Here is a 26710-nt window from a genome sequence, read left to right as displayed (position 1 = left end):
TGTTTTTCTAACGCCGCTCGTCTTTCTCTTCTCTCTCCGCATAAATCCAGGCGAATCTCCCAAGGAGAACCCCTACGAGGATGTGGACCTGAAGGGGCGACACCGCAAGTCCCAGCTGTCACCCGACGGCTCCGCCGACCCGGCCAACAGGATGTGGAGGACGCCAGACAGGAAGTACACCACTCCAACCCAGGTGGGTGACACCCTTTTTTTATTTCCTCGGGTCGCTGGCCCCATGGGGGTGGAGCCCTGTCGACATGGCGGCTCCGCCCAGATTGACTGTGAAATGCCCCCCAGGGGCTGTAATGTCATCTCTGGGTGTTTTGGGGGCACATTAAAGGTTTATTCCACCCAAAAATGATGATTTCTGTTACCTCCATGATTGGATTACCGGATCTGAGATTTTGTCTTTCAAAGTATAACAAAAATGTTTTTATGGTGTTGGAATCCAGAGTAGAGCGGGATTAGAAGCCCTGCAAGGTTTTTATTGGGAGATTCACCCTCTCTATTTGTCCTGTTTACCCTGATCACCGAGAGTGAAAGAAAACCCACATTTTGTGTTGTCACCAGAACAGGAATAGAAGGAAATCTTCCAATGGGGACACTGGTTCTGGAATTCCCTTACTACGGAGGGACAGGAAGTAAAGGGAAATCGTTTGATGGGGACACTAGTCCCAGTGACAACCAGAGATTCCCTCACTTTAGATGCTTTTCTTCTAACTTCCTGTTGTGGCCGTGGGACAGGAAGTGAAGGGAAATCGTTTGATGGGACACTAGTCCCAGTGACAATTTCCTCTCACTTCGTGTTATGACTTTGGAACAGGAAGTGAAAGGATATATTTTAATGGAGACCCTATTCCTAGTGACAATGAGGGATTTCCTCACTTTAGAGAGATTTCCGTTTACTTCCTGTTGTAGCTATGGGACAGGAAGTGAAGGAAAATTGTTTGATGGGGACACTAGTCTCAGTGACAACCAGGGATTTCTCACTTCAGATTGATTTCCTTTCACCTCCTTTTTGTGGCTATGGGATGGATTTCCTTTCACTTCCTGTTGTGGCCATAGGACAGGAATAGAAGGGAAATCCTTTGATGGGGGCACTAGTCCCAGTGACAACTAGGGAATCCCTCACTTCAGAGGGTTTTTCTCTCACTTCCTATTTTGGCTGTGGGATGGGAAATTGTTTGATGGGGACACTAGTCTCAGTGGCAACCAGGGAATTTCTCACTTCAGGAAGTGAAAGGAAATCAATCTGATGTGGCTGTGAAACAGGAAGTGAAGAGAAATCTTTTGATGGGGACACTAGTTCCAGTGACAACCAGGGATTGCCTCACTTTAGATGGTTTTCTTCTCACTTCCTGTTGTGGCTGTCGGACAGGAATATAAGAAAAATCTTTTGATGGCGACACCAGTCCCAGTGACAACCAGGATTTCTTTACTTTGAAGGGATTTCCTCTCACTTCCTGTTGTGCCTATGGGACAGGAAGTGAAGAGAAATCGTTTGACGGGTACACTAGTTCCAGTGACAACCAGGAATTTCCTCACTTTAGATGGATTTCCTTTCACTTCCTGTTGTGGCTGTGGGACAGGAATAGAAGGGAAATCTTTTGATGGGGTCACTAGTCTCGGGGATTCCCACACTTTAGAAGGATTTCCTCCCACTTCCTGTTGTGCCTATGGGACAGGAAGTGAAGAGAAAGTGTTTGATGGGCACACTAGTTCCAGTGACAGCCAGGAATTTCCTCACTTTAGATGGATTTCTTCTCACTTCCTGTTGTAGCTGTGGGACAGGAATAGAAGAAAAATCTTTTGATGGGGACACCAGTCCCAGTGACAACCAGGATTTCTTTACTTTGGAGGGATTTCCTTTCTCTTCCTGTTGTGCCTATGGGAGAGGAAGTGAAGGAAAATCTCCCCCAATGGGACACAGATAGAATAAAACTGGAAACAAGTTTTATTTAAAAACTGCATTTAAAGTGAATCGGCAATTGCAACAGGTTCAAGTAAATGTAAACAGGATAAACTGGATGACATTTTTTTGCCCTCTGCACTGTTACAAATATGTAATTTTTAAAAATAAAATCCATCCCATGCTCAGTCCCAGCTCTGTGCGGCTGATCTCCTGCAGCCTCATTGCAGCCACTTCCTGTCGGCATGAACTCCAGGGAGGGCTGTGTGGTATTTCTCAGGGCGGGATTCCTGATGGTGACAACTGTCTGTGTAATGTGTGTTGAATCGGCCACATTGGAAGCCCCTGTGGCAAGGGGACAACGCAGGAGCACAGTTGGGAGACCGGGACACAGCGTTGTCACCCTATAACAGGAAGTGCCTGGAGCAAGCGAGTGATGGCAGGATCACCAAGGATGATTTTAACCGCTTGCCGACCAACCGTTGTAGTTTTACTTGGGCAGGTCGGCTCTGTCCCGCCAAACGACATACATGTACGTCGCTTTGTGGGACCGCTAGCAGGGAGCGCACACCCATTAGCCAAAGGGGAAGCCAATCAGTGGATCCGGCGGCTCCCCGTAAAGACAGAACACTGCTGTTCTGTCAGTGAAGAACACAGGGATCCTCCTATTTAGAAACCCAGATCTCTTTGTTCATGCAGCAAGCCCCCCCCCCCCCCACACACACAGTTAGAAAGCACCCCCTAGGGACACATTTAACCCCTTCCCTGCCAGTGTTGTCAGTACAGTAACAGTGCATATTTTTAGCACTGATTACTGTAGTAATGTCACTGGTCCCCCCAAAAGTGTCAAAAATGTCAGTTAGGGGTCCGATCTGTCCGCCGCAATTTCGCAGTCCCACTAAAAATCACAGATCGCCGCCATTACTAGTAAAAAAAAATAAATAAATAAATAAAAATGACATAAATCTTTCCCCTAGTTTGTAGATGCGATAACTTTTGCGCAGACCAATCAATTCACACTTATTGGGATTTTTTTTTACCAAAAATATGTAGCAGAATACAAATTGGCCTAAAAAATGATTTTTTTAAACTTTTTTTTATTTTTTTTGGGGAATGTTGTTTTATAGCAGAAAGTAAAAAAAAAAAAAAAATATATATATATATACTATATTATTTTTTTATTTAATTTTTTTTCAAAATTGCGCTCTTTTTTTTTGTTTATAGTGCAAAAAATAAAAATTGTTGCACAGGTGATCAAATACCACCAAAATAAATCTCTATTTGTGGGAAAAAAAAGGACCTCAATTTTATTTGGGTACAGCGTCACACGACCGCTCATGTGTCCGTTTTAAAATAACGCAGTGACAAATTGCAAAATAGAGCCTGGTCAGGAGGGGGGTAAAATCTTCCGGAGCTGAAGTGGTTAAGCCCAATTCAGGAAAATCGCACCCACTTGGTCCAGCCCAATCCCTGTGTCTTTATATGTAGGGACTGCCCCCTTTATAAGTAAGTTGCCCGCCCAGACCTTACTGCTAAATATGCAGAGTATCCCCGACAGGGGCAGACTGGCAACTGTCAGCCCAGGGGGCAAGTACAAGCCTAGGGCTGTGGTGCAGCGACTTGGCCCCCCTCCCACTTTCTCTTACCCCCCCCCCCCCCTCCCACTCTTCCAATCCTCCTCCTGACCCCATTCCAAGCTGAATCCCTGCTCCAGATACTCTCTACTTACTGGCTGAATCCGGGTTCCTGACCTGGCCAGCAGGGGGAGGTTGAGGGGGAGCTGGGACAGCTCAGTTGGGGCTGTGCCGGGGCAGAAGAGTCCCCAGTGGGGCATGGAACTGGCCTCTGCTGAGAAACCGTTTACACCATCCATGCTAAAGAAGGGGAGGGGGGGGGGGGCTGCACTGTGTCCTTGTCTTCATCCCGCACCCAGTAGGTCAGCAGTGGGGACTTTTTACTTCTCTTCACCAGGAATCCTTTAGGCATGTCTGTGCCAGAAGCGGTGCAGCCTTTTTACAGGGTATCAGAACTGTCAAGGGGGCAATTGCCCCCCTGGCCCAGTCCTCCCCGACCCCCCACAATTAATGCAGTCTAAGTTATTATGCATTTGCAAAAATTTAAATAAGGACCCTGGGGCATGGCCTGGGACAGAAGCGGTGCAGCCTTTTTACGGGGTATCAGAACTGCCAAGGGGGCAATTGCCCCCCTGCCCCCTGGCCCAGTTCTCCCCTGATCCCCGACCCCCACAATTAATGCGGTCTGAGTTATTATGCATTTGCAAAAATTTGAACAAGGACCCTGGGGCATGGCCTGGGACAGAAGGCTCACATGGCAAATCCACTATGAGGTCCTTTTTTATGATTCAGTCCAGTCCAGGCGAAACGCGTCAACGGGGGGATTTGGAATACACTTGAAAGGTTGAAGTAGTCAGAGTGCCACCCTGATCTTTACACTATGTGGAGCAAACATTAAACCGGAAGGAAATTATTAGGTATCTTGGAGCGGCGCTCTCTGGTTCTTCAGGTAAAGTCGGCATGGCTGACTTGTTTTTAGAGGTGCCGGTTCCAGGGCTGTCACACCGATCAGTCATGAGTCATTGACCTGGAGGAACCATAGAGGATGGGAGTTTGTCCCGGTCACTGATGGCAGGATAAGGAGGATAGCCCTGGAACCTGCATTCCTTCCAACTACAGGGCTCTTGTGATACTGCTAAGCACACTCAGGTGCTGGGAAACCTACATGTTCAAATTCTTGTATAGTTCTAGCTGTGACCGGTTCTCTTTAATGCAATGGCTGACCGGTGTGGTTTTTGCTTCCTTCTAGATAACATCGAAGTCAAGCAGTAGTTCCTTGCGCGTTGGGACCTCCTCCGAGAGGAAGGGACATCGCGTAACCCGCCTGCCGAAAAGGCACAGTCACGACGACATGTTGCTGCTGGCCCAGCTGACAATCCCCCCCTCCCCCTCCAGCCTGAATGAGGACAGCCTGAGCACTGCCAGTGGGCTCCTGACCTCTCGCCGGGCCCGCAGGATACCCAAGGTGAGGACACGGGGGGCCATTTTTAAAAATGGTTTCAATGTAGTTCAACTGGAAGGCCATTGGCCAAAGATGGGATTTCATGCCATTGGGGGAGGCTGAGCTCTACGAGAGGTGACACCGTCCTCCGGTTTCCAGGCCAGCCGAGTATTTTTAGCCTGTGAACCGGCCGGGTTCCTCCATTCACTCTTCCTCTTCCCCATAATAGAGTTTTATATATAATGTATTAGTGTGCAGAGAACGTCTGCCAAGAGGAACAGAAAGTATTAATAGACGATGGATGGAACATCTTCATTCAACAACTGCTCAGCCGTCACACAGAGATTCTGTATAGTATATAATAATGGCGAGCGAATCTCTGCACAGCGATCGTCCAATGATGTGCCAAATTTACATCGCTTGACTTTGTTTTTAAAGAAGGGGTTCACATTAGAGTTCGGGTTAGCGCTAGAGCTAGTATTGGGGGTTCCATTAGAGTTAGGGCTAGCGCTAGAGCTAGTATTGGGGGTACTGTTAGAGTTCGGGTCAGATTTAGGGTTAGCATTAGGATTAGAGTTAGGAATAGCGTTGGGGTTAGAGTGGTTAAGGTTAATATAAGGGACAGAGTTGGGGTTGGCATCAGTGTCTGTGTTAGGGTTAGCATTGGGGTCAGAGTTGGGGTTAGCATTGGGGTCAGAGTTGGGGTTAGCATTGGGGTCAGAGTTGGGGTTAGCATTGGGGTCAGAGTTGGGGTTAGCATTGGGGTCAGAGTTGGGGTTAGCATTGGGGTCAGAGTTGGGGTTAGCATTGGGGTCAGAGTTGGGGTTAGCATTGGTGTCAGAGTTAGGGTTAGCATTGGGGTCAGAGTTAGGGTTAGCATTGGGGTCAGGGTTAGGGTTAGCATTAGGGTCAGAGTTAGGGTTAGGGTTAACATTCGGGTCGGAGTTGGTATTGTGATTAAAGTTAGGGTTAGCATTGGGGTGAGATTTAGCATTGGTTAGAGTTAAGGTTAGTATTAGGGTCAGAGTTAGGGTTAGAGTTAGGGTTTGGGTTAGCAATAGAGTCACATTCAGGGTTAGCATTAGGGTAAGAGTTAAGGTTAGCAATGGGGTCTGATTTAGAGTTGGCATTAAGGTCAGATTTAAGGTTGGCTTTGGGGTTAGATTTGGGGTTTGCATTCAGGTCAGATTTGGGGTTTGCATTAGGGCCAGGCTTAGGGTTGGCATTGGGGGCAGATTAAGGGTTGGCATTGGGGTCAGAGTTATGGTTGGCATTAGTTAGAGTTAGGGTAAACTTTGGGATTAGAAATTGGGCTGGCATTGGGGTCAGATTTAGGGTTGGCATTGGGGTTAGATTTAGGGTTGGCATTGGGGTTAGATTTAGGGTTGGCATTGGGGTTAGATTTAGGGTTGGCATTAGGATTAGATTTAGGGTTGGCATTGGGGTTATATTTAGGGTTAGCATTGGGGTTAGATTTTTGATTGGAATTGGGGTCAGAGTTATGGTTAGCATTAGTTAGAGTAAGGGTAAGCTTTGGGATTAGAAATGGAGTTGGCATTGGGGTCAGATTTAGGGTTGGCATTGGGGTCAGATTTAGGGTTGGCATTGGGGTCAGATTTAGGGTTGGCATTGGGGTCAGATTTAGGTTTGGCATTGGGGTTAGATTTAGGGTTGGCATTTGGGTCAGATTTAGGGTTGGCATTGGGGTCAGATTTAGGGTTGGCATTAGGGTCAGAGTTTTATTGTTGGCATTAGTTAGAGTTCAGGTAAACTTTGGGATTAGAAATGGGGTTGGCATTGGGGTTAGGATTAGAGCAAGAATCAGGGTTAGTCAGGACTGCCTCTACCATGGGTCCCGCTGGGTCCATTGGACCCAGGCAGAACTTTGAGAGGGGCGGCAAATTGGCGCCCAAGATTTTTTATTCAAGCAGTTTTATGTGTCATCCAGGGGCAGCCGCTCCGCTTCCCTATAGAAATCCAGCCCTGCTGTCCTCAACACACACACTCATAGTTGCCGGGGGTGAGGGCTCACACAGAGTCTAACACTGCATTGGCTATTAAACACCCAAGCACACATGAAGAGCCCCGGTGTGTGTATTGCTTGGGGCGGGGTACCCACAGCAGACAGAGAGCAATGAAAGATCTCTTCCCCACCGGCACCGCCAGCAGCCGATGTTCGGGCACAGCTTGTGAGGCATGCTTTTCTATTGGGTGAAACTGGAAGAGGGGGTGCGGCCAGCCTTGCGCCCAGCCCGTCTTTTTCTGCTCTGGTGAATGTATATACACTATCCTAGCCTGTCTATATATTACCCTTCCCTGGCCCTATACTGCCCTAGCCTGGCCCTATACTACCCTAGCCTGGCCCTATACTACCCTAGCCTGGCCCTATACTACCCTAGCCTGGCCCTATACTACCCAAGCCTGCCCCTATACTACCCAAGCCTGCCCCTATACTACCCAAGCCTGTCTATATACTACCCTAGCCTGTCCCTATACTACCCAAGCCTGTCTATATACTACCCTAGCCTGCCCCTATACTACCCAAGCCTGCCCCTATACTACCCAAGCCTGCCCCTATACTACCCTAGCCTGTCTATATACTACTTTAGCCTGTCCCTATACTACCCAAGCCTGTCTATATACTACCCTAGCCTGTCCCTATACTGCCCTAGCCTGGCCCTATACTACCCTAGCCTGGCCCTATACTACCCTAGCCTGGCCCTATACTACCCTAGCCTGGCCCTATACTACCCTAGCCTGGCCCTATACTACCCTAGCCTGGCCCTATACTACCCAAGCCTGTCTATATACTACCCAAGCCTGCCCCTATACTACCCAAGCCTGTCTATATACTACCCAAGCCTGCCCCTATACTACCCAAGCCTGTCTATATACTACCCTAGCCTGTCCCTATACTACCCAAGCCTGTCCCTATATTACCCAAGCCTGTCTATATACTACCCTAGCCTGCCCCTATACTACCCTAGCCTGCCCCTATACTACCCAAGCCTGCCCCTATACTACCCTAGCCTGTCTATATACTACCCTAGCCTGTCTATATACTACTTTAGCCTGGCCCTATACTACCCTAGCCTGTCCCTATATTACCCTGTCTATATACTTCCCTAGCCTGTTTATATACGACTCTAACCTGCCCCTATACTACCCTTTCTATATACCACCCTAGCCTGCCCCTATACCACCCTAGCCTGCCTATATACTACCCTAGCCTGTCCATATACTACCCTAGCCTGTCCATATACTACCCTAGCCTGTCTATATACTACCCTAGCCTGCCCCTATACTATCCTGTCTATATACTGCCCTAGCCTGTCCATATACTAGCCTGTCTATATACTACCATAGCCTGCCCCTATACTGCCCTAGCCTGTTTATGTACTACCCTAGCCTGTCCCTTTACTACCCTAGCCTGTCCCTTTACTACCCTAGCCTGTTTATATACTACCCTAGCCTGCCCCTATACTGCGCTATCCCAGTGGCATATCATCTATGGGTGCAAAGTGTTCACTGCACTCAGGCCCTGAGGGGAGGGGGCCCCACTGCGCTGACACACACTGCCCCCATGGATGCCCTACGGCGCCAAAATGGGGGAGCGGTACCATTGTGGTATGTTATAAAATTTTGCATATAAAGACGAGGTGCTGTTGCATGTAAATCTGACTTCCGGATAAATTCAATTTTAGTTTTAATTACTATGATATAAAATAATGGATGTGGGGGGGGGGGGGGGCCTTTTAAAGCAAAAATGGCTGTAATCATTTATTGTGCTCTTCCAGCTCGTCCAGAGGATAAACTCCATCTACAGCGCCAAGAGAGGGAAGAAACGACTGAAGAAGCTTTCTATGTCCAACATTGAGACGGCCTCACTGCGAGGTACAGAGCCCCCCCATCCTCCGATCCTCCCATCCCCCGCCCGTCTCTGATGCTGTGTGCTCTGTCATTCCCTATTACACCCTCCACATTGCGCTTTGTACTCCAGTCTATATGATGATCCCAATCATGCTGGTTCCAGGGTCGGGGGTCAGGGGGGCGGGGCATGGATATCCAGACGCAGCATGACGCCATCAGTCCTGCACTCGCACCCTTTTCCATTGGACTCTATGAGACGCACAGAACGAAAAAAAATCATTTTTAGTTTCAATTCGCTTTTTACATAAATTCAGTTTAGTTACTAGTTTATCTCATTTTCAGAATTGTTTTTTTTTCAAGTTCAGATCAATTAGAATTTTCCGAATTTGGTAGAATTGAACTCAATTCGACTGAATTTTGAAAATTCGATTCGAATTCCGTTCAAAATAAAATTTATTCTATTCGAAAATCGAATTTTGGAAGATGGCTATATTCTTTCTTTTACATTCTATTCTATTATTTTTCCTATTCTATTCTTTTCTATTCTATTATTTTATTTTCTATTCTTTTATTTTCTTTTTGATTTATATACTTTTCTATTCAAATTAAAAAATTATTCTATACGAATTTCAGAAGATGAGTTATATTGTTGTATTCTTTCTATTCTTTTCTGTTCTATTGTTTTTTTCTATTCTAATTTGTTCTATTTGACATTCTAATTCCAGAAGATATTCTATTCTTTTATTTTCTACTCCTTTTCTTTTCTATTATATTCTATACTTTTCTATTCAATTTATTCTGTTCGAATTTCAGGAGATGGTTATATTCTTTCTATTATTTTCTGTTCTATTGTTTTTTTCTATTCTAATCTATTCTATTTGAAATTCTAATTCCGGAAGATGATTATATTCTTTCTATTTTATTCTATTCTATTGTTTTTCCTATTCTGTGTTTTTTTTTCTATTTTATTATTTTCTATTCTTTAATTTTATATTTTTAATTTCTTTTTTATTATATTCTATAATTTTCTATCCAAATTTATTCTATTTCAGTTTCGGAAGATGGTTATATTGTTCTATTCTTTCTATTCTATTGTTTTTTCTATTCTAATCTATTCTGTTTGAAATTCTAATTCGGGAAGATGATTGTATTTTTTCCTATTTTATTCTATTCTAATGTTTTTATTTTCTATTCAATTCTTTTCTATTCGAATGCAAATTTACTTTATTCTAAATTCAAATTTCGGAAGAATATTCTTTTCTAATGTATTCTATTGTTTTTTTCTATTCTAATCTATTCTTATGGAAATTCTATTTCCGGAAGATGATTATATTCTTTCTATTTTATTCTATTCTAATGTTTTTTGTTTTTTTTTCTATTCTATTATTTTATTTATTTTCTATTCAATTCTTTTCTATTTAAATGCAAATTTACTTTATTCAAAATTCAAATTTCGGAAGAAGATTATATTCTTTCTATTTTTTACTATATTCTATTGTTTTTTTCTATTCTATTTTTTTTTTTTTCAGTGCTATTCTTTTCCATTCTATTTGTAATTCAAATTTCAGAAGATGGCTATATTCTCTTTTTTTTTTTTCTTTTATTTGTTTTTATTCTATTCCTTTATTTTCTATTTTTTTTCTATTGTTTAGTGTTCTGCCCTTCACTCTGCTCTATTCTATTCTTTTATTATCTATTATTTTTTATCCTATTCCTTCATATTCTATTGTATTTTATTCTCTTTGGAAATTCAAATTCGATTTGAAACCTATTCGAATTCCGTCTGAAATTTTTGTTTCATTCTTTCAAATTTGTTTAAATTCGTTACTATTATAATAACGAAAGATTAATTTGAATTTCGATTCAGAACGAAATGAACTGCATGTCTAGACTCTTTTCGTCTTGCTTTCAGGTACTTGGTGCCCTGTGCGTCTCCCTGTGGCGGTTATGTGATGTCATGTTAAAGCCCAACCTTTTTTTTTTTTTTTTCATTTAAGTTTGGTGGATAGCATGGTGAAGGATTAGAGCCTCTGTCTGGTGTTTATTGCCAGTTGCTTCCCTAGTGGGGAGAATTGCCCTATCAGGATAGGGAGTGATAGGAACCCATTTTCGTCATAAATATGAAGGCCTGGTCACCTAAATCACATGATCTCTGGCTGCCATAAGCATTGTGTGCATTTCACATCATTAGAGACTGCATAGCGCCTGTTTTAGGGTTGATCAGCAGGGTACAGCCACTGAGAAGGAAGCAGAACCTGCATATGTAATGATCCGATATGTCCGTACCTCTGTGCTCCGCCCCCTCCGCTCTCTGACACTCAAATTCTCTTTTTTTTTTGCACAGATGACAACAGCGAGACCGAAAGTGACTCAGACGACAGGTTCAAAGGTGAGACTCCGCCCTTTCCTCATCCTTATTGGTAAAGCCCCTATAAAAATATTCAATGAATCAATATGCCGCAATGTAAAGATATAGAAATATAATGAATGGCAAAGTCCACCCAGAAGTGATATCTCAGTTACAGGCGGAGTCTTTTTTTTATATATAACTTGCAGGGACTGCAGCCAAAATCTTATAACCTTAGTTGACTCTTTGGAGTGTTTCCGCCCACTTTGGGGTGTTTTCGCCCACTTTGGGGTGTTTCCATTCCACCTGTGGCATAATATAAAATGTACGACCATTCAAATATTTCTACATTTCTAACCAGAATTAAATGAAAACCGCCCACACCGACCTCTGTAGCTGCTGGCACTGTGGAGCTAATTCATCCTAAAAATTCAAGTCTCAGAACTCGGCTTTATTCTAGTTAAGAAGGCTGGCAGGTCACTGCTGGGAGGGGGGCGCTGGGCCAGTGAGTCACTGCTGGGAGGGGGTGGCTGAGCTAGTATATCCCTACTGGGAGGGGCAGGTGAGCCAGTGAATCACTGCTGGGAGGGGGCAGCTGAGCCAGTGAATCACTGCTGGGAGGGGGTGGCTGAGCTAGTATATCCCTACTGGGAGGGGCAGCTGAGCCAGTGAATCACTGCTGGGAGGGGGCAGCTGGGCCAGTGAATCACTGCTGGGAGGGGGCAGCTGGGCCAGTGAATCACTGCTGGGAGGGGGCAGCTGGGCCAGTGAATCACTGCTGGGAGGGGGCAGCTGGGTCAGTGAATCACTGCTGGGAGGGGGCAGCTGGGCCAGTGAATCACTGCTGGGAGGGGGCAGCTGGGCCAGTGAATCACTGCTGGGAGGGGGCAGCTGGGCCAGGGAATCACTGCGGGGAGGGGGCAGCTGGGCCAGGGAATCACTGCTAGGAGGGGGCAGCTGGGCCAGCGAATCACTGCTGGGAGGGGGCAGCTGGGCCAGTGAATCACTGCTGGGAGGGGGCAGCTGAGCCAACCTCCTCGTTGACACCAACCTCCCGCTAACACCAACCTCCTCGCTGACTCTGTGCCTTCCCTCATCCTTCCAGCTCACACACAGCGATTGGTCCACATTCAGTCCGTGCTGAACAGAGCCCCCAGCTACCGGACGCTGGAGCTGGAGCTGATCAAGTGGCAGGAGCGGGAGCTCTTCGAGTATTTTGTGGTCGTCTCCATGAAGAAGAAACCTTCCAAAAACAACTACATCCCCGAAGTCTCCTATCAGTTCCCCAAGGTACGGCACCCCCATGCCCCCCCCCCCTTCCATCTGAAATCCAACTAGTTCAAGGGTAAAGCTGATAGAGCCCGCTTCATTTTCTGACTGGAGGATGCCCAGCATGATCTAGCTCTTTCCTCCCTAAGCAAATCGACCCACCCTTTTCATTGGATTTCAGGAGAAATGTGCGGTTCCTTTCGGTCCGAATCAAAATTCTTTTTTTTTTTTTAATAGACTAAAACAGAAAAACAACAAACAATAGAATAGAATGTAACCATCTTCCGAAATTCAAATTTCTACTAGAATACATTTGAATTTGAATAGGATAGAAAAAAATAGAATAAAAAAGAACAGAATAGAAAAAAAAAAAACGTAGACTAGAATAGAATAAAATGGAGTATAACCATCTTCCGAAATTCGAATTTCCAATAGAATAAATGTGAATAGAATAGGTTAGAATAGAACAGAAAATAAGAGAATAGAAAATAACTGAATTAAAACGATAGAATAGTATAAAATAAAGTAAAGAATTTAACTGTCTTCTGAAATTTAAATAGAATAAATTCTAATTTGATTGTTTGTGCGGCCCCTCCCCCGTCCCCCTCCCCCCAGTACAGGTTCCCATTAAGCACAGTGTGAGGTTTGAATAACATGTTTTTGCCGTTCACAGCTAGAGAGGCTCACGAAGCAGATGCGGGAGGCGGAGGAACGTCTGAAGGCCATCCCCCAATTCTGCTTTCCCGACGCCCGGGATTGGACGCCGGTATCGGAGTATAACAGGTAGGTGGGCCGCGTCGCCAATCTGGGTGCCTCAATTCTTCTTCTCATTGGGACTCTATTTTTATATACAGGGCCAGGACAGGGGGGGCAGAAGGAACAGCTGCCCCGGGCGCAGAGTGTATTATAGAGATGGGGTCACCGCAAGTTCCTTTTACTATAAGGCTGATGGGAGTAGTGACAGCAACATTACTACTTCTGTCAGCCCAGCGCTGGAAGCTGCAAGGAGAAGAGGAGAGAGCCGGGAGGAGCTGCAGGCTGTGCTCTCTCCCCCCTTCTTCCACATAAGCTTGCACATAATGAAGGTGTGGGGGTGGGGGGGTGCAGTTTGGCATCTTTGCCCTGCGCACTGGATGATCTTGTCCCGGCACAGATTATACATTCTACAGATAGGATTTGACCCCCGAGTGTCACCTCTCTGTTCACGAACAGCGAACAATGCTGATTGGCTGCAGCAGCTGATCGAGGAAAAATTTCCCTAGACATCCCTTTGACAACAATCGATCAAATGATCAACTTATATTGAGCGGGGACGGCCGCACACTGATCGAAATTCAGCCGCTGGCAACGGACCAATCACAGCAAGTGTACAGCACAGGGGACATTCTCACCTCTGTGCTGGACGATTCCCTCCCAGATGATTGGCTGCAGCGGCTGATTGAGAAATAAAATTTTCAACATTTCTCTTTTGACAGAAATCGATCAATTAACCTACAGGGTCGGCCTCGCACTGATCAAATTTCTGACCAATCACAGCAAAGTGTACAGCACAGGGGAACACTCCCGCCTCTGTGCTGGAGATAATTGGCTGCAGTAGCTGACATCTGTACTAAGCAGAGCTGTCATGGAAGATGCTGGACCTCTTCCTGAAAATGCTATCTGCCTGGCTGCTCCAGTGTTCTGGAACCAGCATGCGGAAAGTCCTGATCTGATCCAGAATAGTACCCAGACGAGCAGCATTTTCAGGAGGTTAGGAATGGCAGCTACCATAGTTACTCCATAGATAAGAGGGCAGCACCCACCCTCCTGTACAGGGGGGGCCCAGGCCCCATAGGTTCAACAGGGGGGCGCAGAGCAGCAGGAGTGGGTGCCATTACTGGAAGCCATCCCTCTGTGGCCCTCCCTGTGTTTACTATGCTTCAGTTTGTGAATGAACAGGGAGCCTCTATACACAGCGCTTCCTGTTCATTCATCTTCAGTGCAGCTGAGGCTGCAGGGAAAGGATTGGAGGAATCGGTGTCCTCAATCTCTGTTCATTCATCTTCAGTGCAGCTGAGGCTGCAGGGAAAGGATTGGAGGAATCGGTGTCCTCAATCTCTGTTCATTCATCTTCAGTGCAGCTGAGGCTGCAGGGAAAGGATTGGAGGAATCGGTGTCCTCAATCTCTGTTCATTCATCTTCAGTGCAGCTGAGGCTGCAGGGAAAGGATTGGAGGAATCGGTGTCCTCAATCTCTGTTCATTCATCTTCAGTGCAGCTGAGGCTGCAGGGAAAGGATTGGAGGGATCGGTGTCCTCAATCTCTCTTCATTCATCTTCAGTGCAGCTGAGGCTGCAGGGAAAGGATTGGAGGGATCGGTGTCCTCAATCTCTCTTCATTCATCTTCAGTGCAGCTGAGGCTGCAGGGAAAGGATTGGAGGAATCGGTGTCCTCAATCTCTGTTCATTCATCTTCAGTGCAGCTGAGGCTGCAGGGAAAGGATTGGAGGAATCGGTGTCCTCAATCTCTGTTCATTCATCTTCAGTGCAGCTGAGGCTGCAGGGAAAGGATTGGAGGAATCGGTGTCCTCAATCTCTGTTCATTCGAGTGTCTGTTTAGACCCCTAAAATTTCCCCAACCCCCCCTACAGGGCTGTTAAAAAAAAAAAAAAGTAAATTGGTTTGTCCCACTTCTGTATTGTCACATGTGCTCCTGTCTGCTCTCTTCTAGTGAGACCTTCTCCTTCATGCTGACGGGTGAAGACGGCAGCCGGAGGTTCGGATATTGTCGCCGCCTACTGGTAAGAAGAAGGTTTTATATTGTCTGGTCATCCAGCAGAATTCATCACTCGCTGACAGGGTTGCTATAGGTTACACCTCACCTTACTGCGCCGCCCCCACGTGTCCCTATGATATCTGTTGTGATTTCGAAGAATGTAATTGGCGCATGTAAAAAAAAAAAATCTGCTCACTGCAGTGGACACGGAGGCATTCCAGTGGTTCAGTCTCCAGAGAAAGGATTCTCTATTGTAAGAGCTGTGAAATTCTGGAGGTCCCAGCAGATGATTCTCATTTCCTGGCAGGAGGAAGTCAAGCATCATTTAGCTCTTTCCTCCCCAGCCTGACTGTCTCTGACCCGCTCCTTTTTATTCATTGGATTTTAGTTCTTTCAATCATGGGGACTCCTCGTCAGTCCAGCACATATCTTTGCCCCCAATCCCATCTTTCAGCTTTCACCCCCCCCCCCCAATTCCCCACAGATCACCCCCTCCTAGCACGCATCCTCGTTCCTTCCAAATCCCCCCCAAAGCATATATCCGCCCACCTAGCATATATTCTCCCGCCGCATCCCCCCCTCCTAGCACAAATCCTCTCCCCCAAATACTCCCTCCAAACTTAATCCTCCCCCCAAATCCCCACTGCTAGCATAAATCACCCCTCCTAGTACAAATCCTGTTCCCCAAATCCCCCCTCCTAGTACAAATCCTGTCCCGTGAATCCCCCCTCCTAGTACAAATCCTGTCCCGTGAATCCCCAATTCTATTACAAATCCTCCCCTCCTAGTGTAAACCCTCCCCCCCCAAATCCCCACTCCTAGCGTAAACCCTCCCCCCAATTCCCACTCCAATCTGGTCTCCTGAATCCCCCCCTCCTAGTACAAATCCTCCCCCACAAACCTCCCCTCTTAGCGTAAACCCTCCCCCCAAATCCCCACTCCTAGTACAAATACTCTTACAAATCCCCGCTCCTAGCGTGAACCCTCCCCCCAAATCCCCCTTCCTAGTACAAATCTTCTCTTACTAATCTGCCCTCCTAAGGTAAATCCTCCCCCCAAATCCTCTTCCGCAATCCCCCCCCCCCCCAAATCCCCACTCAAATCCTGTCCCCTGAATCCCCCCTCCTAGTACAATTCCTCCCCCACAGACCCCCCCCCCCCCTTCTAGCGTAAAACCCTCCCCCCAAATCCCCACTCCTAGTGCAAATCGTCCCCCCAAATCCCCACTTCTAGCGTAAACACTCCCCACAAATCCCCACTCCTAGCTTAAATCCCCCCTCCTAGTACAAGTCCTGTCCCCCAAATTGCCCCTCCTAGTACAAATTCTTTCCCCCAAATCCCCCTCCTAGAGTAAATCCTCTCCTCAAATCCCCACTCCTAGTACAAATCTTCTCCCACAAATCTCCCTCCTAATGTAAACCCTCCCCCCAAATCCCCTCTCCTAGTACAAATCCTCTCCCACAAGTCCCCACTCCTAGCATAAATCCTCCCTCTTAGTACAAATCCTCTCGCACGAATCCCCACTCCTAGTACAAATCCTGTTCCCCAAATCTCCCTAACTAGCGTTAACCCTCCCCTTAAATCCACACTCATGGTGTAAATCCTCCCCCCTCCTAGTACAAATCTTCTTCCCCTAAATCCCCCCCTCCGAGCATAAATCTCCTCAAAACTGCCCTCTTGGCACAACCCCCTCCAAATTACCCTTCCCAGCACAAATCCCCCCCCGCCGATTCTCCCCTCCCAGTGATGACATCATTAGATCTAAAAGTAAAGTATGTCATTTAAAAAAAAAAGGAAGGCAAATCTATAAGTAGATTTCAGCTTTGAATGCTCTGATTTGATGAGTTTTCTATTTGCCCCTCTGTGCTGCCCTCGCAGGATGGCTCTCAGTGACTCCAGATCTGATTGGGTCCCATCCCCTCCCTCTCTGTGTTTGTTCTCCCCGGCAGTCTTAGTACATTCAGTCTTCTCGGAGGCGGTCCCGCTAGAACAATGTTATATAAATATTATCAAAATTATGAAACGCACTTAAACTGCAGACGGGCGCCGTCCTCTAACGACGTCGGTGCCGCCAGCCCCGGAGATTCACGAAGAACACATAAAAGTTGTTGTTGGTCGGAGCCGGAGGATGATTCAGTATTTGTATTTCTGTCTCCTGGTGATACATTTCTGTTTAATTGTAACAAATCATCTTCTTAAAGCGCCGGCACTGGAGTAGAGCAATCCGGGGGCAGCTGGTGATCTTCTCCATCTCAGGATGATGCAAGATTGTTAGAGATTCCTACAAAATCCTCTCCATATCAGATGTCATTAAATGTATCCGTTCAGCTTTGAAACCTTCTCACTATCTTTAGCCTGTAATCCTATATAAACAATATTTCTTTGTTCTATGGGCAGGGTCTGCTTCCTGCTCTGTAGTGCCCTACTGTCTTCATTAGTCAGTCCACAGAGGCTGCCAACAAACAGGCAGGAATGGCTGGTTCTCTTTTTTTCAATGCTTTGCAGACTTGAACAATGTTTAGATGAGCAATCCGCATTCAGAACGCTTGTCAGGTTTTTTTACGGGAGGTGAGGAGGCATCTACTGATGGTTCTATAGCTTTGCGATAGTCTACATTCCAAGTTCACCCAAACCCTTTATTCTGCAATCCTGATCTGCTGCATCCAATAAAGCACTTCTATGATGGGTTAATTAGTAGGCTTCTACCTGGCACAGACACCCCCTTAACAGGGCAGATGGAGAATATTGGGTCCATCACAGATGGCCAGTGCTCAGGAGAAGGATATCGGGCCTATCATGGATAACCAATGCTCGGATGAAGGATATTAGGCCTGGCACAGATGGCCAATAATCATATGAGGGATATTGGGCCCATTACAGATGACCAGTAGTCAGATGGAGGATATTATCGTAGCTAGCCAGTGGTCAGATGGATATATCATGGATAGCTAATGGTCTTATCATAGATAGCTAATGGTCAGATGAAGGATAATGACCCTATCATGGATGGCCAATATCAGATAAAGGATATTGGGGCTATCACAGATGAACAATGGTCAGATGGAGGATATTAGGTCCATTAAAGATGGCCAATGGTCAGATGCAGGATATTGGGCCCATTACAGATGTCCAATGACTAAATGGAGGATATTAGGACCATTACAGATGACCAGTAGTCAGATGGAGGAAATTGGGCCTATCCTAGATGGCTAATGCTTAGATGGAGAACATTGGGCCTATCATGGATAGCCAATGGTCAGATGAAGGATATGGGCTTATCATAGCTGGTCAATGGTCAGATGGAGGATATTGAGGCTATCACAGTTGGCCAATTGTCATATGAAGGATAATGGGCCTATCATGGATGGTCAGTGGTCAGATGTAGGAAGTTGGGGCTATCGCAGACATCCAATGGTCAGAAGGAAGATATTGGGCCCATTACAGATGGCCAGGGCTCAGGAGAAGGATATTGGGTCTATAATGTATAACCAATGGTCAGATGAAGGATATTAAGCCCGACACAGATGGCCAATAATCATATGAAGGTTATTGGGCCCATTACAGATGACCAGTATTCAGATGGAGGTTATTGAGCCTATCGTGGATAGCCAATGGTCAGATGGATGATCTTGGGGCTATCACAATGATGAGCAATGGTCAGATGGAGGATGTTGGGCCCATCACAGATGGCCAATGGTCAGATGCAGGATATTGGGCCCATTACAGATGTCCAATGACTAAATGGAGGATATTAGGACCATTACAGATGACCAGTAGTCAGATTGAGGAAATTGGGCCTATTCTAGATGGCTAATGCCCAGATGGAGAACATTGGGCCTTTCATGGATAGCCAATGGTCAAATGAAGGATATGAGCCTATCATGGCTGGCCAATAGTCAGATGGAGGATATTGGGGCTGTCATAGATGGCCAATGGCCAGATAAAGGATAATGGGCCTATCATGGATGGTCAGTGGTCAGATGGAGGAAGTTGGGGCTATCGCAGACAACCAATGGTCAGATACAGGATATTGGGCCCATTACAAGTGTCCAGTGACCAAATGGAAGACATTGGGACCATTACACATGACCAGTAGTCAGATGAAGGATATGGGCCTATCATGGATGGCAAATAGGCCCATATCCTTCATCCAACCATTCGCCATCCATGATAGGCCCATATCCTTCATCTAACCATTCGCCATCCATGATGGGCCCATATCCTTCATCTAACCATTCGCCATCCATGATAGGCCCATATCCTTCATCCAACCATTCGCCATCCATGATAGGCCCATATCGTTTATCTTACCATCATGGATGGCGAATGGTTAGATGGATGATATTGAGCTTATCACAAATAGCCAATAGTCAGATGAAGGATATTGAGCCCATCACAGTTTGCCAGTAGTCAGATGGAGGATTTTGGGCCTATCATGAATGGCCAATAGTCAGGTGTCGTAGAGATTACTCCAGGAATAATTTTGTACAGTACCCAGAGCATTTCACAGATTTTTAGGCTTTTTAGACCATATCATACCAATAGATGTGTCATGGAGTTCAGTGGAAGATGGTCAACTAATGAGCAGGGCAGACAGTAGAGTGGTGCAGGTCCACAGACAGATGGTAAAAACAAACAGAAAGCTGGAGGTCAGATTAGGCACAGACAAACAGATCCTGAGTCCTGAGCAGAGTGTAGGTTTCAGACAGGTAGATGAGGCATGGAATAGCAAAGATACCTTGCCAATAATCCTAATGAGCACAGACCAGAGGGGTACCAGCACTGTCCAAACAATTCTAGAACGTGAACAGTAAGACAATTTTAAAGAGAGAAAAATCTCTAACCATAGAATTAGTAGACAGACTTGGCTGTTGATCAGGCACATGTCCAGCAGTCTATTTCAGCACTCTTAATGGGACAGGTGTGTGCAAAAAAATCTAACTGCAGTGCTGAGTAACAACCAGCAGATGGCGAAGGGGTTTATTACCGGAGATTTAAGTCCCACCTGTGACCTTCTCTGGATTGGCCCTAATGCCAGCTTTATACTGGGAACGTCATGCATGTGACATGCCGATGCCCTAAGTTACAGAGGCACAGGGCAGAGGTTACTCCTCGGTATTCATTCTCATACCCCCTGATATAGTTTACATTTTTATCTTGAAATCAGATCTCTAGTTTATGGCAGGGGGTCTTTTGTTTTGTGGTGGATTGCTGGCAGTATTACTAATCCTCATTGACACATTACTTTGTACCGACAGTGTGCAAGGAATGAGTTAAGGATGCGGATCATTACCGTGCTGATCTGTAACCAGATCCGTGTTCCCAGTGTTTCCCCAAGCTGAACTCTGATTGGCGCCTCTGGGAGCCGTGACTCATTCCGCCACTTTATATCTACAACAATAAAACCTTTTCTATGGAGATATCTCAGAGCTCAGATCTCCAACTGGGTGTCACCAAACCTCCAGCCAAACACTAACATGGGATTGGCAAACGTTCCAGATAAGAAATATGGGCACTCCGGAGAGAAGCCCTCTATTTATAGTAGAATGTTTTTTCTGGTATATTCAGCAAGAGAGGCTTGATGGCAGAATCATCCTGTCCTCCTGGGGGCAAAGAAAGAGGCACTACGGGGGCAAAACCTTCATCCAAATCACCCCCCCCCCCTTATTACTGACACCTGCTATCCTTCCACACCTCCCTTCTCCACAATCCTTCTCCCACCCCCCCCCCTCCACCTTCTGTCACTGATCATCTCTTATTCCTGCTCCATCTTCTCTCATTCCTCCCCCACTTCTCGCTCATTCCTCCCCCACTTCTCTCTCATTCCTCCCCCACTTTTCTCTTGTCCCTCCCCCACTTTTCTCTTGTCCCTCCCCCACTTTTCTCTTGTCCCTCCCCCACTTTTCTCTTGTCCCTCCCCCACTTTTCTCTTGTCCCTCCCCCACCTTTTCTCGTCCCTCCCCCACCTTCTCTTGTTCCTCCCTCACTTCTCTCTCATTCCTCCCCCACCTTCCCACTTCTCTCTCGTTCCTCCCCCACTTCTCTCGCGTTCCTCCCCCACTTCTCTCTCGTTCCTCCCCCACTTCTCTCTTTCATCCACAATATTATCTCAATCTTGTCTCACTCCTCCTCCTTCTCTCATTCATTCTCATTCCTCCTCCACCTTTTCTCATTCCTCCCCCACCTTTTCTCATTCCTCCCCCACCTTTTTTCATTCCTCCCCTACCTTTTCTCATTCCTCCCCCACCTTTTCTCATTCCTCCCCCACCTTTTCTCATTCCTCCCCCACCTTTTCTCATTCCTCCCCCACCTTTTCTCATTCCTCCTCCTTCACATTCCCTCATTCATCTTCTTTACTTCCACCTTCACCTTTTCTTATCTCTCCTCCACAAATTTTCAGGTCTGTAGCCATGAGGATAGGAACATCTGCGTGGGAGTTTGTGATAGTCCCTGAGCCGGCCCCCATTCATTCATTGGATTTTAGTTCTTTCAATCATGAAGGCTCAGCATCACAAGTGAGTGTTACCTATGCAAATACAGCCTTCCCAGGAACACCCACTCCTACAGACTGACACCGCCCATCAAGGCCTTTTGATATTTGCTTAACTCCTCCCACTGCCTGCATCAGGACTGGGGGCTCTTGAGAGGAGTACTAAGGGTTTCTTGACCCACCCCTTTCATTCACTGGATCTCAGTTCTTCCAGTTACAAAAGCTCAGCATCACATGTAGGCGGTCTTTATGCAAATACAGCCTGCCTAGGAACACCCACTTCTCTGGACTGATATTTAAGCCCTCCCAACATCCAGACCACTGCTTGTAACAGGGCTGAGTGCTCTGGAGAGGAGTACTGAGGCAGGGGCCGGGTGCTGGGATGTTTTCAGGAAGTTATGTACAGCCCCCTGCTGGCCCCTCCCACCAGCCATAATCTGCTTGCATTGCATAGAGAAGCACAGGCAAAGAAGAAGGCAAAATATACAGAAATATAAAGCAGATAAATATTAAACCTTGTCCAGTGCGTTTGTTCGTCTTCCATAGAACCGCCTGTTTCTCTGCACCAATCCTGGTAAGTCCAGATGTTTTCAGGACGCATTTGCCAGCTTTGTGATTTGGAAGGACATTTTCAGGTTCTGATATCTTTTTTTTCTGGAAACGTCTCTGGATTGTATTCCTGATCTTCCCCCTAATAACCGGAGATATTACTGATCGGCTCCTGGAAAATGTCATCCGTGTTCATCAGTGCCAACCAAGAGAGAACAGACAAGAAAATCCCATTTCCTGAACGTCTGCTCTGGTTACTTTGTTTATTTCTGCTCCCCGGGCTCCTTATATCTGCCTGCGTCCTTCCAAATATTTCATCTAAACCCGATCACTGAAATCCCCCCAAAAAAAGATTGAACATGGACATCAGAGAGAGAGAGATATCATTCTGCCCCTGTACAAATCGTTAGTAAGACCTCATCTGGAATATGCAGATCAGTTTTGGACTCCAGTTCTCAAAAAGGATATCGGGGAACTGGAGAAAGTGCAGAGAAGGGCAACCAAACTGATAAGAGGCATGGAGGAGCTCAGCTATGAGGAGAGATTAGAGGAACTGAATTTATTCCCTCTTGAGAAGAGGAGATTAAGGGGGATATGATCACCATGTATAAATACATAAGGGGGGATATGATCACCATGTATAAATATATAAGGGGGGGATATGATCACCATGTATAAATATATAAGGGGGGGATATGATCACCATGTATAAATATATAAGGGGGGGATATGATCACCATGTATAAATATATAAGGGGGGATATGATCACCATGTATAAATATATAAGGGGGGGATATGATCACCATGTATAAATACATAAGGGGGGATATGATCACCATGTATAAATATATAAGGGGGGGATATGATCACCATGTATAAATATATAAGGGGGGGATATGATCACCATGTATAAATGCATAAGGGGGATATGATCACCATGTATAAATACATAAGGGGGGGGATATGATCACCATGTATAAATACATAAGGGGTCCATATAGGGAACTTGGTGTTGAGTTATTCACTTTAAGGTCATCACAGAGGACAAGGGGGCGCTATTTGTCTAGAGGAAAGCAGATTTTGTCTCCAAATACGGAAAGGTTTCTTCACAGTAAGAGCTGTGAAAATGTGGAATAGACTCCCTCCAGAGGTGGTTCTGGTCAGTATACGACTGATTGATGTCCTATGGACAGAGTCTCCCACCTCAGCTGTAGATCTCTGCAGTTCATCCAGAGTGATCATGGGCCTCTTGGCTGCATCTCTGATCAGTCTTCTCCTTGTATGAGCTGAAAGTTTAGAGGGACGGCCAGGTCTTCGTAGATTTGCAGTGGTCTGATACTCCTTACATTTCAATATTATCGCTTGCACAGCGCTCCTTGGGATGTTTAAAGCTTGGGAAATCTTTTTGTATCCAAATCCGGCTTTAAACTTCTCCACAACAGTATCTCGGACCTGCCTGGTCTGTTCCTTGTTCTTCATGATGCTCTCTGCGCTTTAAACGGACCTCTGAGACTATCACAGTGCAGGTGCATTTATACGGAGACTTGATTACACACAGGTGGATTCTATTTATCATCATTAGTCATTTAGGTCACCATTGGATCATTCAGAGATCCTCACTGAACTTCTGGAGAGAGTTTGCTGCACTGAAAGTAAAGGGGCTGAATAATTTTGCACGCCCAATTTTTCAGTTTTTTATTTGTTAAAGTTTGAAATATCCAATAAATTTCGTTCCACTTCATGATTGTGTCCCACTTGTTGTTGATTCTTCACAAAAAATTACAGTTTTATATCTTTATGTTTGAAGCCTGAAATGTGGCAAAAGGTCGCAAAGTTCAAGGGGGCCAAATACTTTCGCAAGGCACTATATATATATATATATATATATATATATATATATATATATATATAAAGGCCTCCTGAAAACGCAAGCGCTAAACGCGGGTGAAAGCGTTCGGTCGTGTTTTTGCGTTTGAAACACCGGGAAACGCGCGTTTGAACGCAAATAATTGCTTTCCAAAAAACGTCACTGAACTCAATTGCCTTTAAATGACTGTAAATGACCCGGTGTACATGGACATAACATGGAGGAGGGTTCAGGGGCTTCTGAAAAAAAACGCCCAACTGCTCCTAAACGGCCATTTACAAGTTGCAGTGTACATGAGCCCTAAAAAACATGGCAGTTTGGCACACTGGGTCTATTTAATAAAATAACATTGTTGCGCAAAAGTCAGAAGCACGCTGAATGAAGTGTCCTCTCTTTTTCTGTAAGAGGTAAAGGCCTGTATCTTCGGCTCCATCTAGTGGCCAAAATGCAGTATAGTTTCCTGAAACAACTCAATGCAAGAAAAAAAACAAAACGATACCACATTCTGGCCACTAGAAGGAGCTATAGAGACAGGCATTAATCTCTTACCAAAATTTCGGGACTTTCATGCAGTGTACAGGAACGCTTCTGACATTTGTGCAACGAATATCTCACGGATAGACCTCACTGTGTACAGCGCAAACCTGAAGTCGCAGTTTGGGGTTTATATCTGCTTCAGGGTTTTAATTATTCTTGGACATGTTTATGCAAAAAAAAAAAAAAATGCTCAAAAAGTAAATAATGAAATTCCCCCTCATTCATGAAATTGTTTAATTATTTCAGACAGTGTGATCACTGGAAATTTGTCTTCATAGCGAGTTACCACAAGGTAGCTGAAAGTCCTAATTAGGCTCCCAGTGGGCGTGTTTGCTCTGGAGGATGATGGTAGGGGGAGGTACTTCAGCAGGCATACAGCAAGGAGAGAGCTCTGTGCATGGGGCAGTATAATGGTTACTGGTAGCGTAATGAGGAAACGGGGGGGGGGGGGGGGGGGGAGGTCAGCAGAACTGCATGCTCGAAAAAGTGGTGGCACCCTCCATATGCAGCACGGGTATGGGGGGGGGGGGGCGGATCAGAGTGAGTGCATCACTTGACAAACCCATTGAAAACCTAAATATTACCAGTATGTGTGATTGGTGTGTGCATTTAGCTGTGCAGCTGGCACCATCTTAAATAAAGAGGGTGGGGGAAGGGGTGTTCATCAGATTTGCAGCAAAGTCCCTGGAAATCTTTTTAAAGGTGAAATGTACCTCATAAAACCATTTTCATTGCATCCCTGATTTTATTTCCAGTGACATCTTCACTGAGTCTCTGTGCTTCTCTATGCAATGCAGGCAGACATAGGTGTGTGCAGCCAATTGCATTGGGGTGTGCACCCAAATGTAATAACACATGGATAGTGTTAGGGCAGTGGACGGTGTCAGTGGAGCAGTGGACGGTGTCAGTAGGGCAGTGGATGGTGTCAGTGGAGCAGTGGATGGTGTCAGTAAGGCAGAGGACGGTGTCAGTAGGGCAGTGGACGGTGTCAGTAGGGCAGAGGACGGTGTCAGTGGAGCAGAGGACGGTGTCAGTGGAGCAGAGGACGGTGTCAGTGGAGCAGAGGACGGTGTCAGTGGAGCAGAGGACGGTGTCAGTGGAGCAGAGGACGGTGTCAGTGGAGCAGAGGACGGTGTCAGTAGGGCAGAGGACGGTGTCAGTAGGGCAGAGGACGGTGTCAGTGGAGCAGAGGACGGTGTCAGTGGAGCAGAGGACGGTGTCAGTGGAGCAGAGGACGGTGTCAGTAGGGCAGAGGACGGTGTCAGTGGAGCATTGGATGGTGTCAGTAGAGCAGTGGACGGTGTCAGTAGGGCAGAGGACGGTGTCAGTGGAGCAGAGGACGGTGTCAGTGGAGCAGAGGACGGTGTCAGTGGAGCAGAGGACGGTGTCAGAGAAGAGGACGGTGTCAGTAGGGCAGTGGACGGTGTCAGTAGGGCAGTGGACCGGTGTCAGTAGGGCAGTGGACGGTGTCAGTAGGGCAGAGGACGGTGTCAGTGGAGCAGAGGACGGTGTCAGTGGAGCAGAGGACGGTGTCAGTGGAGCAGAGGACGGTGTCAGAGAAGAGGACGGTGTCAGTAGGGCAGTGGACGGTGTCAGTAGGGCAGTGGACGGTGTCAGTAGGGCAGTGGACGGTGTCAGTAGGGCAGTGGACGGTGTCAGTAGGGCAGTGGACGGTGTCAGTAGGGCAGTGGACGGTGTCAGTAGGGCAGAGGACGGTGTCAGTAGGGCAGAGGACGGTGTCAGTAGGGCAGTGGACGGTGTCAGTAGGGCAGTGGACGGTGTCAGTAGGGCAGAGGACGGTGTCAGTAGGGCAGAGGACGGTGTCAGTAGGGCAGAGGACGGTGTCAGTAGGGCAGAGGACGGTGTCAGTAGGGCAGTGGACGGTGTCTGTCGTTTTTTATTTTTATAATTTTATTTTTAGAAGCCCCGTTGGGGGGCTTTGGTGAAATATCAGCAGGGGGATTCTGCGCAGCATGGGGTGATTAGGATGTGCTCAGGCACACCTGGCACACCACTTGTGCACGCCTATGCAGGCAAATCATGGCTGGTGGGAGGGGCTGTACATACTGTAGCTTCCTGAAAACATCCCAGCCCCCAGCCTCA

General features: G+C 46.4%; 1 protein-coding gene across 1 annotated transcript in view; it reads left to right on the top strand.

Annotated features, from left to right (window-relative positions):
- DENND2B (DENN domain containing 2B) overlaps nucleotides 1–26710 on the top strand; it is a 151973-nt gene that overhangs the window by 106906 nt on the left and 18357 nt on the right. Inside the window, exons 5-11 of the mRNA XM_082270515.1 lie at nucleotides 51–193; nucleotides 4733–4948; nucleotides 8722–8818; nucleotides 11139–11183; nucleotides 12247–12431; nucleotides 13084–13193; nucleotides 15119–15199. Coding sequence (XP_082126641.1) covers nucleotides 51–193; nucleotides 4733–4948; nucleotides 8722–8818; nucleotides 11139–11183; nucleotides 12247–12431; nucleotides 13084–13193; nucleotides 15119–15199 — 877 coding nt within the window. The remainder of the gene's footprint in view (nucleotides 1–50; nucleotides 194–4732; nucleotides 4949–8721; nucleotides 8819–11138; nucleotides 11184–12246; nucleotides 12432–13083; nucleotides 13194–15118; nucleotides 15200–26710) is intronic.

This window comes from Pelophylax lessonae, assembly GCF_965119305.1.
Source record: "Pelophylax lessonae genome assembly, chromosome: 10".
Lineage (NCBI taxonomy): Eukaryota > Metazoa > Chordata > Amphibia > Anura > Ranidae > Pelophylax > Pelophylax lessonae.
The sequence above is the reverse complement of the archived record's forward strand: the minus strand, read 5'-3'. Positions and strand labels throughout refer to the sequence as shown.